The 19003-nt window shown below is 48.8% G+C and overlaps 1 protein-coding gene across 8 annotated transcripts in view; it reads left to right on the forward strand.

Moving 5' to 3' along the window:
- SHROOM3 (shroom family member 3) overlaps positions 1–19003 on the forward strand; it is a 276985-nt gene that overhangs the window by 233936 nt on the left and 24046 nt on the right. For all 8 annotated transcript variants that reach the window (XM_045857751.1, XM_045857752.1, XM_045857759.1 and 5 more), the window contains 2 exons: positions 5263–5394; positions 11081–14312. In XM_045857751.1, the coding sequence (XP_045713707.1) occupies positions 5263–5394; positions 11081–14312 (3364 nt within the window). The remainder of the gene's footprint in view (positions 1–5262; positions 5395–11080; positions 14313–19003) is intronic.

A 19003-nucleotide genomic window follows, 5' to 3' on the forward strand; every position in this document is an offset into this window, starting at 1 on the left:
GAAACTCTCGTACTCTTCTGGTCTCCCTCGTGTTTCTCTGCAAACTCCTGTTTGGGCTTCTTCCCCAGCTCCCCTTCCCCTGCATTGCGAGAGCTCTCAGAGGCCCATCTTTAAACCACTTCCTTTGCCTTCTGATGCATTCTCCCCAAGTAACATATCTTTTCTCAAAGGCCATGCATTTTGTGACTCCTAAATTCCTATAAGCAGCCGGACCTCAGCCCTCAGACCTCACTGTGAGCTGCACAGCACGCCGAGCGTGGCGCGAGCGCCTGACATCTGCACGCCCACTCATTCCCTCCTCCCTCTCGCTGCCCGCCCCATCTAAGAGTTCCTCACGTGGATTAATAATACTACCATCCTAGAAACCTAAAGGCCATCCTTCCTCCTCGACTATACTCTCTTCCACACCACCTACATCCATGCAGTCACTAGGCTGGGTGGGCATTTTGCCTTCTCGGCGGCTTTAAGATCTATCATCTCTTCAAGTTCACTGCCACTGCCCTTGTGCCCATCCCTCATTATCTCACCCTGGCCACTATGATAGCTGCCAATCCTGTCCCTCAAGTTTATTCTCCTTGTTATTGACAATATCTTCCTGAATCTCAAATTTGAATATTCCCACCCTGGCCAATGTTACTGGTGACTTCCAATCCCACGGGATACTGTCCAGACCCCCAGAGGCATGTTAAGATCTGGCCCCTCCTACCTCTTTACCTTCACCGGCTGCTCTTCCCCTTACTCCTTTGAGTTGTGTGCACTGTGTGCTTGCAGGTTTCTATGCATTTGTCATGCCACTTCTTCTACCTGGATGTCCTTCTCTGTCTTTGCCCACCTCCTTCCACCTGGAGAAATCTTATGTGGGTCATTTAGTTAAAGGCACAGGCTTCTTGACCTACTACTAGGTCAAGAGGTGCCTACTACTAGGCCACAGTGCTGCTACTCTCCTCTCTGCGGAACCAGTCTCCTGATTATGGAACCAATCACCTTGTATTTGAGTGGTTTACATGGCTGTCTCTTCCACGGCCCTGTGAATTGTTTGGGTCTGATGGTACTTTGTTATTCTTTGTAGTCCCAGTGCCAGCATAGTGGCTGACATTATAGAAAGTCTCTGGATGTCCCCTGAATGAATGGGAAGGAAACCGAGGAAAGGTCTGGATAGCTTACATGTGAAAGAAAGCTTTGCTCTTCAAGGCACAAAGAGAAATTTCCTTCGTCTAATCTAGGCCAACAGCTCCATTGGCCTTCTTTGTGCTATGCATGGTATCTTCTGACACTTCAAAAAAGACTGATTTAGAACTTCCAGTAACATGTCTGATCCTTCATGGCGGAAGTCCGATAGGAAGTTTGGGTCTCTGTATCGTGCTCTGGGCACCTCATCTCTTCTCTTTGGGATGTCCGATGAGAGGGCTGCTCCAGAACTGCCAAAGTTCGGTGAACATTGTCTCCCTCTTCCTGTCTGTGACTGGAAGAGGGATCTTCATGCTTAGAGCCTGTGGAACCTGTCGGGCCTGTTCATTTACCTCGGGGTCTTTCCAGCACAGTGTGGGCAGATCCCACCTGGGGGAGGAAGCCTCCGTGTCTTCCCTCACAGGTGCGAGGTGGGGTTTGCTCTTCGGCTGTGTCCGTCACTGCTCCAGGCCAGTGCCCAGTCTTAGGACTAGGATCCCAGTACAGAGAGGGGTCCTGCCAAACATGGGGCGGGAAGGTGACACTTTGTTCTTTCTGCTACGTCTTTTCTGTCTTTGGACCCATTTGGAGCATTTAGAAATGTTGCCAGTTGCCTCATGAAAAAGAGACTTATTAATTTTTTTCATTAAATTCTGGGGGTTTTCTTCACCCCTGTATAATTAATAAGTAACATTAATTGAGTGCCTGAAGTCATTGTAAATGGGTTTGAACCCTGACTCTGGGACTAGGGCTGTGTGATCCTGGCCAGCGCCAGCGGGGCCTGGGGCAGCAGGAAGGATTTCAAGTCACTGGGAAATAAAGCAGGAATCCAGGTCAGTGAGAAACTGGGGCTCGAGGGCGGTGGCCGGCTTTGAGGAACTGGTTGAAGAACCTGGTTTCTCAGGAGGTAGGTGCCCACCGTCAGAGCAGGCTCACAGTGAGAATGCCAAGCCGCTAAGACACTGAGCCATTCACCTAGAGCTCCCCGATTCTTCCTTCAAGAAAAGGACAGATTGAACTTTGGGGCAGTGCTGAACCTGAGGTATGGGTTACCTGCGACCTGCTGTGAGGAGTAGAGAGTGATGGGGGCAAGGAGACAGGTGCATTGTAATATATTGGCTTCCAATGTCAATCTCTTGGTCTTGCACCCTACTTCCTCTCTTTAGCTCAGCTGTGCTCCTGCTTCCTTCAGTTCTTTCCTCATTCCAGGTGGGCGGGGTCTGGTCCCACTTGGCCTGTGTTTACCTCCCTAACCAGACGTCACAGCCATTGCCTCGCAGGCATGCCCACGGTCCTGCAGGCTGTGACCAGAGGCCTAGACCAGCCTCTGACATAACTATATCCTCTCGGTCTCTCACTGGGGAGCTCTTACTGGGGAGCTCTAGGTGACTCACCGCCATCCATAGTTCCTGCCCACTCCCCTCTCTTCCACCTCTCCCTCCACACCCTCCCCTTTCTGTCCTACACTTTAGCTCTCTCTGATCGGCTTGTCTCCCCAGCCTCTCTAGTCCTCATCAGCTCACCAGCAATGAATGACTAAGGACAATCGTGCTCATTTATGGTACTCTTACTGTGGGCCAAGTACAATATCTCATTGTTAATCTCACAAAAGACACCATAAATAGTTTGTTATAATCTGCCTTTTACTGATGAGGAAACTCAAGTGGTTAAGACTCTAGGCTCCCTCCATTAAATACATATTTATTGACCGACTGCTGAAAATCTCATGCATTTGTATCCCTTGCGCTACACAAAACAATTCTATCACCATAGCCTCTCTCCAGAGAGTTGAAATATGTGTATTTTTTTCAAATCATTCTCTCTTTTGGCACATCCTTCGGTGTCTTTCTTATACATCTTAAAGTTACGTCAGATTAAAATGAGGTTAACCCAGCCTCTTTGATGAATGTCTTCATTTTTAGATGAACAAAAGCTTATGGTGAAGTGACTTACACAGGGTCACGCAGCAGGCTGGTAACAAATTCAAGGTGAGCACCCAAGTCTCCTGACAGCTGGACTACTATTATTCTGATACACTTAGGACTTGGAATTTTACTGGCATCAGGGGAATGATTTCTCATTTACATTACAAAAGCCGATTTTTTTTTTCACAGAAACATATAGGTAGACATACGTACAAATTTATCTTCACATCAAAGTGGATTCCTGGATTTCCTAAGTGTTGGTAAACTACAGAAGAATTCCCCTCAGTCCTACAGTTCAAGAGTTTCTCACCTCATTTTTTGCCAAAAATAAAGCACAGCCACTCTCTCTGGACTCTGACCTTCTAGAACAGTGCAATCCTCCCTTCTAAATCCATTCTCCAGGCTTGCAGTCTGAGGGACGCCCACTTTTTCCCATTGGTTTTGTCCATTCTTTGTGTTATAAGGGCAGGATGTTTTCAAGTTGAAGTCATTGACTTGCAAAATGAGAGACTGCTTTGGAGAGCAGCTTGTCCTTTAACTGCTTATGTAGCTTCCAGTAGTGTCGCCACTGAGGTAGGTAGCTGCTGGTTTTTATGTAGTTCTTAACCAAGACATTAAAATAACAGCACGTATCCAGTGTCAGGCTGTGACAAAGGACTTCACAATCCCCAGGAAGCTATTTTTTCTTAGGAGGTGGGGAAGAATCATTGCTCCTGTCTTTTTTTTTTTTTTTAAAGATTTTATTTATTTATTTTTAGGAAGGGAGGGAGAGAGAGAGAGAGAGAGAGAGAGAGAGAGAGAGAGAGAGAGAGAGAGAGACATCAATGTGCGGTTGCTGGGGGTTATGGCCTGCAACCCAGGAATGTACCCTGGCTGGGAATCGAACCTGGGACACTTTGGTTCCCAGCCCGCGCTCAATCCACTGAGCTACGCCAGCCAGGGCTACTCCTGTCTTTTTTTAATTGAATTTATTGGGCTGACTTTGGTTAATAAAATTATATAGGTCTCAGGTATACAATTGTATAAGCCATTGTCTGTATACTGTGTTGTGTGTTCACCACCCCATGCCAAGTCTCCTTCCATGCTCCTGTCTTTACGTATTGTTCAGCTGAGGCCAAAAAAGACCAAAGCAAATTAGTGTGCTCTAAGTTAATAAGGCATAATAAAATGTTAACATGGAGGAAATTTAGGTGAAGGTTACGTGGGAATTCTCTTTCCCCCCAGCTTTATTGAGACACAGTAGATATATTGCGTTGCGAAGTTTAAGGTGTACAACATGTTGATTCGATACATTTATAAATTGCAAAAATGATTACCACCCCCATCCCCTAGGGTTAGCTACCACCTCCATTCCATCATGTAGCTACCATTTCTTTTTTGTGGTGAGAACATTGAGGATCTATTCTCTCAGCGACTTTCAAGGATATGATACAGTATCATTAGCTATAATCACCATGCTGTACATTAGGTCCCAGAACTTGTTAATCTTTTAACTTGAAATACATTTAACTTGGCCAAAATTTCCTGTTTCTCCTACCCCCCAACACCGGGTTTTCTGAGTTTGTCTTTTTTTAGATTCCACATGTAAATGAGATCATACAGTATGTGTCGTTCTCTGTTTGGCTTATTTCACTTAGCATAATGTCCTCATTCCATCCATCCGTTGATGGACACTTAGGTTGTTTCCGTGTCCTGGTTGCTGTGAGTAATGCCGCAGTGAACACGGGGGTGCAGCTGTCTCTGCGAGATCCTGACTGAAATTTCTTTGGACATAGAACCAGAGGTCAGGGGCTGTTGGCTCATGTGGGAGTTCTGATTTTAACGTTCTGAGGAACCGCCATACTGTTTTCCCTGGTGCTGTATCAATTTTCAATTTTCATTCTTACCAACCGTGCATGAGGGTGTATGGGGGAGTGCTTTACAATGAGTATGCTACATTTTTATATTAGTTTGAAATTGTCAAAGTAAAAATAAAAACATTAATAAGGCAGAGAATATCAATGGCTAGTTAGCGAAATAAGCACTACTTTCCACTATTTACTTGATTTTTTCTAACCCCTGAGGAAAAGGATACAGCAGTCATTTTCCAAATGCATGAACGCATTGGTGAAGAGACAGCTGAGAATGCTGCTGATGTTGCTGCTGATGTTCCTCTCCTGTGTCTCCCCAGGCGCAGCGAACCTGCAGGCCGGCCTCACTCTTGGCATTCAACCAAACTTGGGGAAAACCAGCCCAATGCCAGCATGATGCAAATATCTCAGGGCACGATTGGCACTCCTTGGCCCCAAAGCTACCATTCCAGGTAAGTGGCCAAAGCTGACACCCACGGGTTCCATTCCTCCAAGTGTCCTTGTTTCCCGAAAGGACATTTTCTTCTGTTTTGAGAACATTTTTTCCGTTCACCCTGAGTATTAAATCTTTCCACCCACGACCTTCCTACCCTCTTAAAATTCCTAATGTGTGTACAACTCATCTTCAGACCCTTGGCTCGACGGCTGTGAAGGAAGGACAGAGTTATTTTGAGCACTGGCTATTTGAGATATTATTTATTGAGTCTCTTGATTCTCAGACATTTCTCAATTACACATAACACTGCACTAGAAAAACTGACAAACTTCTTCCCTCAGTACTTAACGTCCTTTCTGCTTTATCAACCGTGACGGGGGCTGGGGGGAAGGGAGCCCAACCAGGTCAGGATTCCCTACGTTTACTGCAGACTCAGAACCCACGCAGACCGGAGTTTAGCTTCTGATCCCAGGCAGTCGGGCTCTGTGGCTTTTTCACATTTTGGAAGAGCCCGGTAAGGATAATGGTAGAGAGGTTGGGGGGGCCCAGGGAATTTGGGTCCTGCACAGAAACAGGATGCAAGTGCCGATGCGGGGGGACAGCCGCTGAAAGAGTTACCTGACTAACCAGTGACGGTGATGCGTGTGGCAAGGCCAGCACTCAGAACCCTCAACACGCCTGGTCAAATGAAGAGCCAGACTCAGACCTCTCACTGGAGGACACGGCTCCCAGCATACTGGGGTAGGCTTCAGGCCATAGGAAGAGAGAATGTCCTGGTTACCCTCCTTGTTACAGAACCCCCTCCCTTGCCCATGTCCCTTGAAGTAACCCTGAAAGAATTCACTCTGACTGAGCCACCTGTGTTCGGAGAACAGGTCCCCTGCAGGGCCCTATTACCCGCCCCCCCCCCCCCCCACACACACACACAGGCATAGTGATTCAGCTTGGTGGGCATGGGGGTGGCGAAGGCCTTCAGCAGGTTAGATGCGGGGGATGAACACTGTGAAGAAGGACAGTGTAACGGTAAGGTACCTGGGTTTTTAAGGCAGATGCAGGTTTAAATCTCAGGTTCACCTCCTGTTGCACGAGCCTGGGCAAATCATTTCACCTCTTGGATCCTGATTTCCTCATCTATAAAGTGAAATTAATACTATGTATGTCAAAGGATCATAGTGGAGGTTAAACAAAGCAACGTGTGAAACATTTAGTGTAGTTCCTCAAACATGATAAGCACTCGATATTTGTGATAGTTCATCATTAGGCCAAAGACTTATCAGAGGCATGGTGAAACCTGGTAATAAACTTCAAGGTTAATGCTATAAACCAGCACACATAAAATGCCAGTGGGGCCCTTTGGAGCCTCTTAACCTTAGGATGCCCTAAATCTGAAGTCGTACTGTGACCTAAAAACATGCTGACCCAAAGGCCGAAACAAGGCTACTGCCATCAGTGCTGGGAATACCTGCTGATGGAAACTACGGTGCGCTCCGAGAGGTCTCGGGAGGACGGTGGACTTGGCATCGGAAGTGCAATATTCTTTTTTTTTATATATATTTTATTTATTTTTTTTTTAGAGAGGGAAGGGAGGGAGAAAGAGAGAGAAACATCAATGTGTGGTTGCTGGGGACCATGGCCTGCAACCCAGGCATGTGCCCTGACTGGGAATCGAACCTGCAACACTTTGGTTCGCAGCCCGTGCTCAATCCACTGAGCTACGTCAGCCGGGGTGGAAGTGCAATATTCTTACAGCTGCACTTCTCTGCCTCCTGTCTCCTCCCCCACATCCCCATCCTGGCTTCCAGAGGGGTTTGGGCAGGTGGAGCCGCTTTTACTTTACCCCCAACTCTGCCGCTCTAATCCAAGCTTCAGAACAGCTTCCCCCTGACACGGTGACTTTCAGCACAAAAGCACGGTGTAGGGTACAAGGGAGAAAGGAAGGCGCAGATGACCCAGAGTGTGACAGACGTGTGGATTCTCTTCTGCCCCAGCACAAATCATCCACGCTTTGTGTTCATTCCATGTTCACTCCATGCCCTGGGCTCGGAGCTCTGGCCAAGGGCTTCACCCCCGAGTCGAGGCTCTACTCAGAGGGTCTGACACCGGCAGCAGTGGGTGAAGAGCTGCGGGTGCGTTTCTGAGGAGCGCAGTGGCATCTAGTGGTCTAGCGTGCTGAATCAATCTGTCAGCATCCCTCCGACAGCCTTCCTTTAGTTCCAGAAACCCAACCTCAGTCCTAAGTTTATGCATCTGTTTCTCATTAAGAAGCAGGAGCATGAGAGAGCTCAAGGGAGGGGGAGGAGCAGGAGCAAGGAGAGAAGAAGGGAGAGATTCAAAGAGAACTGAAGACTTAACTGTCTGCAAGCTGGTTTCAGTCTGGATTTCACCAAAACTGTGTTGCTGCTGCATTCTGTCAGACCTGCCCCCACCTGTTTGCTGCCCTGCAGAAATCTCACACAGTGGCCCAAAGTGTTTGCAAGAGACCTGGAAAAGTCTTGTAGTCCAGTCCCCTCATAAGAGGATGAAACAACAGTATCAAAATACTCAAGTACCTGTACTTGTTCATCAATTTATTCATTCAAGTATGTATTGAGAACCCACTATGTTTCAGATGAACAAGACATAAAAAGCCCCTACTCTATAATATTTGTCTCCCAAGGTGTGTTCTCTGGAATAATAATCCACTAGATGCCCCCTGGAAAAAGTTTCTAGGGTCCAAAAGGTTTTCTTTCCTGTACTGTTGTTGTTGACACTACTGCAAATGTCCCCATTTCCCCCTCTTTGGCCCCCTCCTCCCGGGCCCCCACTCCCCCTTGCCCTCTGGCAGTCACCACACTGCTCTGTGTCCACGGGTTATGCAGATATGTTCTTGTTGTACTTTCCTTTCAGAACGTCCCATGAACAATAGTTTATTGAAGACTCAGAAGTCTTGCAGTAAATAAAATTGTTTAACTTATTTAGCCCAGGATTTTCAAAACATAGTTGACCATCTGAAGAATTAATCTTCTGTGAGCACGCTTTAGGAGATGTTTTCATGCACATGTTTGGTGCACTTTGCTATGTTTTCAGTATTTAGTAAAAATACTCCTAAGCACACAAAGCAGAGTAACACTATAAGAGTGCATGTATCTACCGTAGAATTCCCGTTTTGTCATTTTTGCTTCAACTGAAGCCTCTTTCATGTAATCAAAGGAATATGATGTCATGTCAAGTATGGTAAGTGCTATGAAGAAAATAAAGTGGAGTGACAGAGGCGCAAGGAGAGAAGAAATGCTCTGTAGATAGGAAGATCCAGGTGCTGTCTCATGCAGAGACTTCAAGGAGAGAGAGAGAGCCAGTTAAAGAGCCGTTTATGGGGTGGGAACGGTGAGCACAAAGGCCCTGGGACTCTGAGACGGGAATACACTTCCCAGATTTGAGTTAGTAAGGAGGCTGTCATGCTGGAGTGCTGTGAGCAAGACGGGAAGCAATAGAATCCGAGGTCGGACAAGGAGCCAGACCCCAGTAAGGACTCTGTCAGGATGCATTCATCTCGAGGGTAAGGCTGTTTCTGTATGGGACTGAAGACCTTCCTGCCAAGTTCTTCTTACCCACCATCAGGAGTGCTATCTTGAAAGAGAATGACACAGGGGATCAACATGACTGCTCCCAGAGAGTGGTGGGAGAACTTGCTTCTACAGGGGGGTGTCAGGGCACTCAATGGCATGGCATATGTCACCGGTCAACTTCCCCAGTCAGCTTGGGAATAGGAATTCTGAACTGGCAGACCCTCTGTGAGCAGCAGGGAAGAGCACGTCATAGTCCTCATTTCCACCTGTGTTGAGTGGCTGATGTTTCCTTTAGCTACAGGAGGGATCCCATTTTGACCTTGCTCTGCCTAGCTAGAGACACGTATACCAGTGATTTCATTCCTTCTAGACACCATCTATATTTTGAGATATGTTAGCAACCACATTTCTTCCCACTCAGTAGTGTTTCAGTTAACCCATCCATTTATTCACTTGAATTTTTAAGCGTGTTCCTAAGTTACATCTGAATTAGCTTCTCAGTAAAAGACTGCTAAGATTCTGGGCAGTTGGGAGGATTAAACAGAGTCTACCACCTACATGGAATTTGGTGAGTGAAACAGCCCTAATGGGATCTACTGCTTCCATTTCCTCTCAGGGCATTTGCTCTGAATCTTCTGGTGGAGGAGGTAAGGGGAGATAAGTGGTTCACATGGGATTATCCTCAACTGAACTACATCATGTGCATTTTTAATACGGCTTCTTCATTTAGAAGGAAGTGGGGGGGGGTACAATGGCACAATCCGGCATCAACATAAACCAGCCGTGAATGCCGGGCTGTGTCACTAACCTGGCTGGCTCGAGAGCTGCTCCCTTCCCCTCTCCCTTGTCTTTATTGTCTTTCTCAAAGCAGGATGCTCCATTCAGTTGACTTTTTCTGATATAGACAAGTTACATTCTTCAGGTTAGTTGCTAAAAATGTAGTCTTCTTTTCTTTGAATTCCAGCACCCGTTCTAACTCAGAATATGGTCCTTCTAGTCTCTGGCCGTGCATTCTGGGGACAGTCCAGCCATAAAGCATCGTCACATATTCAGCCACCAAGACACCAAATTTACTTACATAAGATGTAGAAATATAATCATAGCTCCGTGAATTAGTGCGTACGTGCCTATTCATGTAAAAATGGAAAATCTTAGGCAAGAACTCCTCGTGATTTATCCTTCTTTAGAGAACAGTGCGCCACAAACATTTGAATTATGGAGACTGCTGTTTGAGTTTTGAACTTCTTAGTCCTTCCTGTATTTCCTCCCTCCCCCGGCATGCTGGACGAAGTATATTTTGAGTTTATAATTAAAGCTAATTATAAGTAATTTTGTTTTGAGGCAACGCCAGGTTGAGCACCATTCCCCCTCCCCCAAGCTAGGCTCTGAGAACCACCTGCAGGAGGCAGGACCGTCCTGCCTCCTGCAGGTGTGAGAGGCTGTGCTCGGGCTGTGGAGGTGCCATAGGTGCAGGACTCCCGTGATTGAGATTTCTCATAAAGCTTCCCCTCCTTCCCCCTCTCATCAGCTTTTTCTAACTCTAATTTCTCTCATTCAACTTTATGTTTAGCTTTCTCTCTACAAACAAGTTGTCTCCAGTGCATTCGATATTCCAGGAAGACTGCCAGGGCATAAAGCCTCCAGTTCCATAAAAAGGAAAGATATTAACTAAAAATGTATACACGTGCACAGTCTCCCTCACCCATTCACATGCCTAGACACTAAGCTGTTCCCCGTCCCACAAATAGCCCCAAGAGACACAAAATTTCAGTGCCAATCACTCTTCCTCCCATGCCTCTATTCCTTACTCCCCCGCTTTCATTTCTTGGCACACGCCGTCATTTCCAGCACACAGCAAATCACGTCAGTGTGCTGCCCATGCCCAAAGGCCACGTGGCTTCCTCTGCACGCCCCGTTCCTCCCCTTGCACGCCGAGGTGATTAATTGGAGGCACACAGAGGTTACAGTGTTGGGCAATCACTCCTAGTGACAGCACACAGGGAGGCAGAGCGAGGTCCAAATATGGCTCTTTTCGCCCACCCTTCCAAAAACCGAACATCTTGTACCAGAGTACATTTATAAGCTGAGCCCTGTTCCTAAGCCTACTAAATGATAACAGCTTAGCGGTGCTGACTTCTTTGCCTTCCTTTCTTCTAGCTCCTCCACAAGTGACCTCTCCAACTATGACCATGCTTATCTGAGGCAGAGTCCTGACCAGTGCAGCTCCCAGGGGAGCATGGAGAGCCTGGAGCCCAGTGGGGGGTACCCACCCTGCCACCTTCTGTCCCCCGCCAAGTCCACCAGCAGCATCGACCAGCTCAGCCACCTCCATAACAAGAGAGACTCGGCTTACAGCTCCTTCTCCACCAGTTCTAGCATCCTAGAGTATCCACCCCCTGGCACATCGGGCCGGGAGCGTTCAGGCTCCATGGACACCACTTCTGCTCGAGGTGGCCTCCCAGAAGGGATGAGGCAGGCAGACATTCGCTATGTCAAGACAGTCTATGATCCCCAGAGGGGAGTCTCAGCAGAGTATGAGGTGAACTCTTCAGCCCTGCTTCTCCAAGGGAGGGAGGCCCGGGCCACAGCCGACGGTCAGGGCTATGATAAAGGGCATACTGTTCCTCGGGGCAAGGGAGTGCCACCCCCATCCCGGAGCCAGCAGTGCCCCAGTTCCTCGGAGACTGCCATTGACAACTTGCCTCCTAAAGTGGGCGCACCTCTGCCCCCCACTCGGAGTGACAGTTATGCAGCCTTTCGGCATAGAGAGCGGCCCAGCTCTTGGTCTAGCCTTGATCAGAAGCGGCTCTGCCGGCCTCAGGCTAACTCTTCTGGCTGTCTGAAATCTCCCTTCGCAGAGGAACCGCTGCATACTGTGCTAGAGAAGAGTCCAGAGAGCAGCCCCCCCGTGAAGCCCAAGCATAATTACACCCAGAAGGCCCAGCCTGGCCAACCTCTGCTGCCGACGGGCATCTACCCCGTACCTTCCTTGGAGCCCCACTTTGCCCAGGTGCCCCCACCCTCTGCAAGTAGTAATGGCACGCTTTACCCTGCACTGGCCAAGGAGAGTGGTTATGCGACTCCTCGGGGAGCCTGTGACAAGGTGGCCACCCTTGATGAGAATGGAAACCAAAATGTATCTAGCAGACCTGGGTTTGCCTTCTACCAAGCCCTAGAACAAGACTCTTTGTCCCCAGTGGAGAGACCACCTGAAATCTCAGCCAAATGTGTCCCCTACAAAGTCCATTTCCCTTCCGTGCCTGAACATGAGGAGGATACCCCCCTGAAGAAGCACATCACACCTCTCCAAGGCAACAGCCCATATCCTAATGAGAGAAAGAACACCCACAGCAACAAACCATCTTCTAATTACCACAGCCGCCAATCCCCTCAGGCTCAGGCCTGGCAAGTGGGCGAAGACAAGAGACCTTCCCGGCCCTCGGAGCTTTGGGAGGGTGATTTCCAAGAAGACCACAATGCCAACCTCCGGTGGGGGCTGGAGAAAGAAGGCCTAAGCCAGAGCCCATCAAGCTACTTTGGCAAGACCAAGTCAGCCTTCTCCTCTCTTCAGAACATTCCTGAGAGTCTAAGGAGGCAAAGCCTGCAGCCAGGAGGGAGAGTCCAGGACAGCTACCTGGATGGCTGCCCCACCTGTGTAGTCAACACCAAGACAGAGAACCCTGGAAGGAAAGCTGTTCCAGATCACAGGAGCCATCTGGACAGGCCAGTTTCCTATCCAAGGCCTGAGGGCAGAGTCAGTGCTCTGGGCTCTTTCCACCTTTCAGACCCAAGGTATGAGGAGCCGCTCTCCCCACCCCACCAGCAGACGTCCAGTCTGGGCCGCAGGAGGCTCAGCTCCAGCAGCACCTCAGCTCTGCAGGGCGTTCAGTACGGGAAGCCCCACTGCTCCGTGCTGGAGAAGGTTTCCAAGATTGAGCAGAGAGAGCAAGGGCGCCAGAGACCCCCAAGTGTGGGCAGCTCCATTCATGGCTGTAACTACAGACCCAGCAAGATAGTCTCAACTTCTAGTACTTCTAGGAATGACTTCGAGGAGACAAAAGCCAATATCCATTTTTCCGAATCCACCGAACCCCTAGGCAATGGGGAACCCCACTTCAAAAACGGGGAGCCAAAGTTGGAAGAGATTTCCTGGCAGCCTCGTGGTCAACAGTTGAAGAGGGGTGCCGATGGCAGCCGAGGCTCCCCACTCCGAGGCGGTGAGCCCCCAAGCAGGGACACTCGCCTGCTCCGCAGCCAGAGCACCTTTCAGCTCTTCAGCGAGGCCGAGGAGGATGCCAAGTGGAGGGACAACAGGCCGAGCACCCCCGAATCGCCAGTGCTGGATGCCCCCTTCAGCCACGCCTACCGGAACTACATCAAAGACGCGCAGTCCCGAGTGCTGCGGGCCACCTCCTTCCGACGCCGAGACCTCGAGCCTGGGGCTGCTGGGGCCTCCAGGCCCTGGCGCCCACGACCAGCCTCGGCCCACATGGGACTGCGGAGCCCAGAGGCCCCCGCATCCGCCTCCCCGCACACCCCACGGGAGCGGCACAGCGTGACCCCCGCTGAGGGCGACCTAGCCCGGCCAGCGCCCCCTGTTGCCCGAAGGGGACCACGCCGACGCCTGAACCCCGAGCAGAAGAAGCGCTCCTACTCAGAGCCTGAGAAGATGAACGAGGTGGGGGTCTCAGAAGAAGCCGAGCCGGCGCCTCTGGGTCCGCAGCGCAAGGGGCTGCGTTTCCCGGAGAGCTCGGTGGCTGACCGGCGCCGCATCTTTGAGCGGGACGGCAAGGCCTGCTCCACGCTCAGCCTGTCCGGGCCTGAGCTGAAGCAGTTCCAGCAGAGCGCACTGGCCGACTACATCCAGCGCAAGACCGGCCAGCGCCCCGCCTCTGCCACCTCTGCCACCGGGGGCGGCCTCCAGGAGCCGGGGCCGCCATGGGAGCGAGCGCAGGGCGCCTACCTCCAGCCCGGTCCCGCAGCGCCCGAAAGCCCAGGGCTCACCTCGGCCTCCAGCCTCTGCTCACTGCGGGAGCCAAGCCTGCAGCCCCGCAGGGAGGCCCCCCTACAGCCACCTTCAGGAGGCAGTGGGTCCCCTCCACGTGGGTCCCGGGATCGCAGTAGCTCCTTCGCTGGCGGCCGCCTCCTCGCAGAAAGGCGACGTGGGGACCAAGCCCCGAGGGAGCTGCTTTGTGAAGCTAACAGCGGTGGACCAAAGGGCGCCCAGAAGGTGGACAGGACCCCTGGGGAGCCCTCCTCGTGGGGCGCTGCCGCCAGAAGGGCCGGCAAGTCCATGTCTGCTGAGGACCTGCTGGAGCGCTCAGATTTCCTCGTGGTCCCTGTCCACGTGAGGTCACGGTCATCGCCCACCACACACAAAAAGCTCCAGGTAAGTGCTGCTGGCAGATCCTAGGCCTGTCCTTTGGGTCCTGAAAGCTGTGTTGTCACTCCTCTAAGCCCTCTTCTCCCTCCAGTTCCTTTTACATGTAAAAGAGTAGTATTTGTTTTCCAGAAAAGATTTCTTTCTCAGTGCCCCTACCTGATCGCCTTTCAGAGATAAAGACAGATATTAATATAGTTTGTTGTATAGATGTCTTAAATAGATACATATAGCCTATATAGATATCTTTATATATGTCCATACATGTGTATGTGGATATGTGTGTGTGTGTGTGTGTGTGTGTGTGTGTGTATAACATACATATTATATATGATTACTTCATTTTAGGAAGTCACTCACCTCTCAATGCAGGAGTGCATGGTTAGGAAAAGTTAGGGATTATTTTTGCTTATTTGTCCTTCGCTTTTTTCTCTTTTTTTACATGAAGGAATAGGGCTATCTTGGAGTTTTAAATGTTTTAGCTTTGTACCCCCTATGTTTCTGTTGGACTTTTGCATTTATAAAATAGAATTATTGACTTTGAAAGGCTATTGAGTCCCAGGCCCTCAGCTAAGTATGCTTTACATTTACAATCTCATGAATCTTTTTTTTTTAACAAACATTTTTAAAAAGATTTTATTTATTTATTTTTTAGAGAGGGAAGGGAGAGAGAAAGAGAGAGAGAGAGAGAGAAACATCAATGTGCGGTTGTTGGGGGTCATGTCCTACAACCCAGGCATGTACCCTGACTGGGAATCGAACCTGTGACACTTTGGTTCGCAGCCCGCGCTCAATCCACTGAGCTACGCCAGCCAGGCAACGATCTCATTAATCTTCACAATAACCCTCTGCGGTGGAGTGTATTGTCCATAGCAAACACGTGTCTCCCTGACTCCCATCTGAACTCTTTCTGTGCACTGTCCTCCTGAAAAAGGAGAATCACAGACATTTAAATTCTCACAAAAAGGGTTTTGTAATAAAGATTCCAAACTATGCAAAGACTGTGAAGTGCTTTCCACTGGAAATTGCAGGCAGAGCCAGGATAGAACCTGAGTGCCCTGACTCCTAGGAGTCTATCAACTTCCCTAATTCTTAGTCCATCCTCATGTTCCACATTGGACTACAGATCAGTGGCATCCCTCATGGTTTCCATCCCACCTGAGGAGGTACTAGGATTCACATATATGTTAGCACAGCAGAAACTACCCACTCATTACCCCTTCTCAAATTCTGTTTTTCCTGGCAGCGAAACCCATCATTCAGCGAGCATTTGTACAGCACATTAGTATGAAAAGCACTGCATTACGGGGGGTGAAGGAAAGTGAGTCTCATGCCTTTCTGGGGTTCACAATTGAGCAAGGAACGTGCTCCTAAATATAAATAACCAGCATGACTGGTGAATGCTTTGGGAGCAATGATAAATAATGTGCTATGGGAGGAAAACTGAGGGGATCTCAGCTTCTCTTGAGGGAAGTGGGGTTTGACGCGGGCTGCAAAGAATGGGCAGAATGTTGATAAAGGATTGGAGATTGTGTGTGAGAGGCACTATTTGGAGGAAGCAGCTTCAGACAAAGAAAGATTCAGTCATTATTGCCTGAGAAGTCTGTTTGTAGCACTACCTCTGAAATACGCATACACACAGCCTTTTGAGAGAAAATACTCTGCCCTCCCGGGTATTTCCTGTTCAGAAATACTCAGAAATACGAAATACTTTCTCCCCCATTTAAACTCAGGCACACACAAAAATCTGTAAAGACAATCCTCCATAAGACTGCAGGAGCCATTTTCCTCCCCCTCAGAATGAACAGAACTAATTTCCACTCCTTATCCACTGAAACACTGTGTGTATTTATATTTTATTGATCTTAGAGAGAAAGAAAGGCAGGAAGGAAAGGAGGAAGGGGAGGAGGGCAAGGAGGAGAGTGTGCGTGAGCACAGGGCGGGGGTCACGGGGAGAGAGAGATTGAGATTTGCTGTTCCACTTATTTATGCATTCATTGGTTGTTCCTCACATGTTCCCTGATGGGGGATCAAACCTGCAGCCTTGACATATCAACATATCAAGACAACACTCTAACTGTCACAGGTGTGCACAAGTAACCAGGTTCTTCGTGATCGAGGACAAAGAATTGAACCGAACACACAAAGTTTATAGCATAAAGAAAGAGGGGAGGTTTATTAAGTGATAGTACACACCACAGGACACGGGAGTGAGCCAACTCTGAGCAGAGAAGAAAAAGGACACGTGGGCTGGGGGATTCTATTCTTATAGGGGCAGAAGTCCCCTTGCTAGTCTTTGGCGGGCTTTTCCTGCGCAGGTACAAGGAGTTGGATTTCAAAGCTACTGCGCATGTGTGGTTTCCCATGACTTTCTTGATTGGCTACTGGAGAAGGGAGTCCCACAATGTTATTTCATTATAATGATATTATAATGAATCAGGGGTAGCGCGCAGGCGCATTCTATGATTCAGTTACCCCAGAAAACAGGAACAACCCGTCTTAGGGGGTCTTTGTCATGTATAGATGTTTTTTTTTACCTCAGCCCTGCGGGGCCTCTGGAGCTTCCTTCCTGACTATCTCCTGCCTCATAACCAACTGAATTATTGGGCCAAGACACTAAAATACTTTTAAATCCGTGTATGTAACATGCAATTGCAGCGAGTTTGATGGGCTTCAGTTATTTACTGCATAGAAGAACAGTCATATTCTTCATTTTGCTCCCCATGTTCTAAAGAAAGCAGAAATATTAAGGCAAAAAAATAGATCCTCTTCTGTTTTATATCCCCCACTGGATCTCATTATTCTAGGGAATCAGCTGGACACAAATGTGATTTCACCTTCCCTCCACAAAATATTTCTCAAACCTGGTAAACTGGGATATAGAGCTAAAATGTAGATTGTGTAGATTCCTCCAAACCCAATCACATACTTTATATTATTTGAAAAACTTTTTAGAAAGGCAAGTCTGAGGCAGATACCAGCCAGCAGTATCCATGGCCGCTGCAGATGCTCAAGGTACGAGAGAAATACACACGGACTATCGAGTCCTGTGGAGGCATAGGGACAGAACGGCCACTTCCTCAAGGGGGGAGCGCCCCAAGCCGCTGCCTGAGTAGGCTTTTATTAGGAACACAGATGCAGTTTGTTGATTACAGTCTGGCAAGGAAGATGAAACAGGTAGATAACTTTCAAAGAGCTAAAAGGGCTCATGCTGAGTTGAGGTCTTATCACCTAAAAACTATAGGACCTGAAGGGCCAGTTTCATTTCCTCCCCATGCCTTCGTATTCTAATTGAGAGTATCCTCCAGCGAAGTAAGTTTCACAGGTTCTTGCATATTCCCTGCTTCAGGTCTAATTACCCCGGGAGGTCCAGGCTCTAGTCTGGACTGCACTGCCCCTTATCACTTGCCACAGGCCTGAGTCGGGCAGAGGAGACAAAGGCAGCCGGGAGATTTGGATTTCTCACAGGCAGAATAAGGACTCAGGCTTGTCAAAGCCGAGGGGGCAGGGGTCGATCACCCCCTCATTTCCACAGCCCCCTGAGTCTCTCCCTGAGGGCCTACCCATGTGATCATGCCTGTCTGAGATCCATCCTCCTCTGAGGAATGTTACCTGTCATTGGCTAACCAACCAAGCAATGGGGGCCAGGCAAGAAGCAGTCAGCACTCCTGCCAGGGACACAGGCTCGTTTCTTTAGTGTCTCTTACTCGGCCTTAGCTATGGGGGGTTGCAGCTCCTGAGACCAGGCAGGGTGGACCCCAACACAAGTCAATACAAAACATTATTTAGGCATCCTCATCAATGAAGAGAGTACCATATTTAGATAGTATTTAATTTGGGGAATATGACACCAGAGGAAGAAAAAATTTCAAAATAAAATACTTTTTCTGTGCTGCCCTGCTCCTACGAATTCTGAGAGTAGGTTCCCATCCCCCAGATTGTAACCAGCGCCCAGGCCATGTTCTTGAGCCTCCCTCTCCCATCCCCCCTGCCCAGCAGCCTTGCCTGCCCTGGGACCGGAGCCATTTTCTTCACACAGCCATCATCTACCTTATTTGTAGAGCTAGTAAAAGCAAAACACAACTAGTCTCACCACAGAATGACTATGGTTATTTCAAAATATCATGTTCTTTTCTTTTCCTTGAAAAAAATCCAGGAACTTTACCGTTACCCTAAAGCTTTGGTGCGGGTGTTAAAATAAGGAATTTTCTTGTCTCAGCTTTAGAGGACTCCATGAAATTGAGCCGGTAGAGACCATCTGCCTGAGTTAAACCCAAAACTGGTGTCTGTTTCTGGTGCTAGATCAGTCCAGGACATCCTGAGCAAATGCTCCTGGCTCCTCCTAGCCAGATGCCAACAGAGCAGGATTTTACAAGCTTTGGACAAGGATTCAGCTCCTTTGCAAAAGTTCTGAAGTGAGGACAGTTTTTGCCTCCACAACAAGTCAGCATGGAAATCAGCTCCTCTGTGTATGAACATTGATTGCTGGTCCTGAGACAGTGACTGCAGAGGCTGTCACCACTTGTAACCTGAGGCCTACTCAGATACTGAGCAGATACTGAGCAGGCCTGGGCCTCTCCGCAGCCGGCTGTGGTCCCCCCTGAAACATGCAGCCTCCCATCACCTGTCCTTTAACTTCTGCTCATTTCAACGGTGTAATTGCAGAACAAATGGATATTAATGGTGGACCTGAAGGGCAC

Source organism: Phyllostomus hastatus, unplaced genomic scaffold, assembly GCF_019186645.2.
Source record: "Phyllostomus hastatus isolate PE091 unplaced genomic scaffold, TTU_PhHast_1.1 phas_scaffold_1674, whole genome shotgun sequence".
NCBI lineage: Eukaryota > Metazoa > Chordata > Mammalia > Chiroptera > Phyllostomidae > Phyllostomus > Phyllostomus hastatus.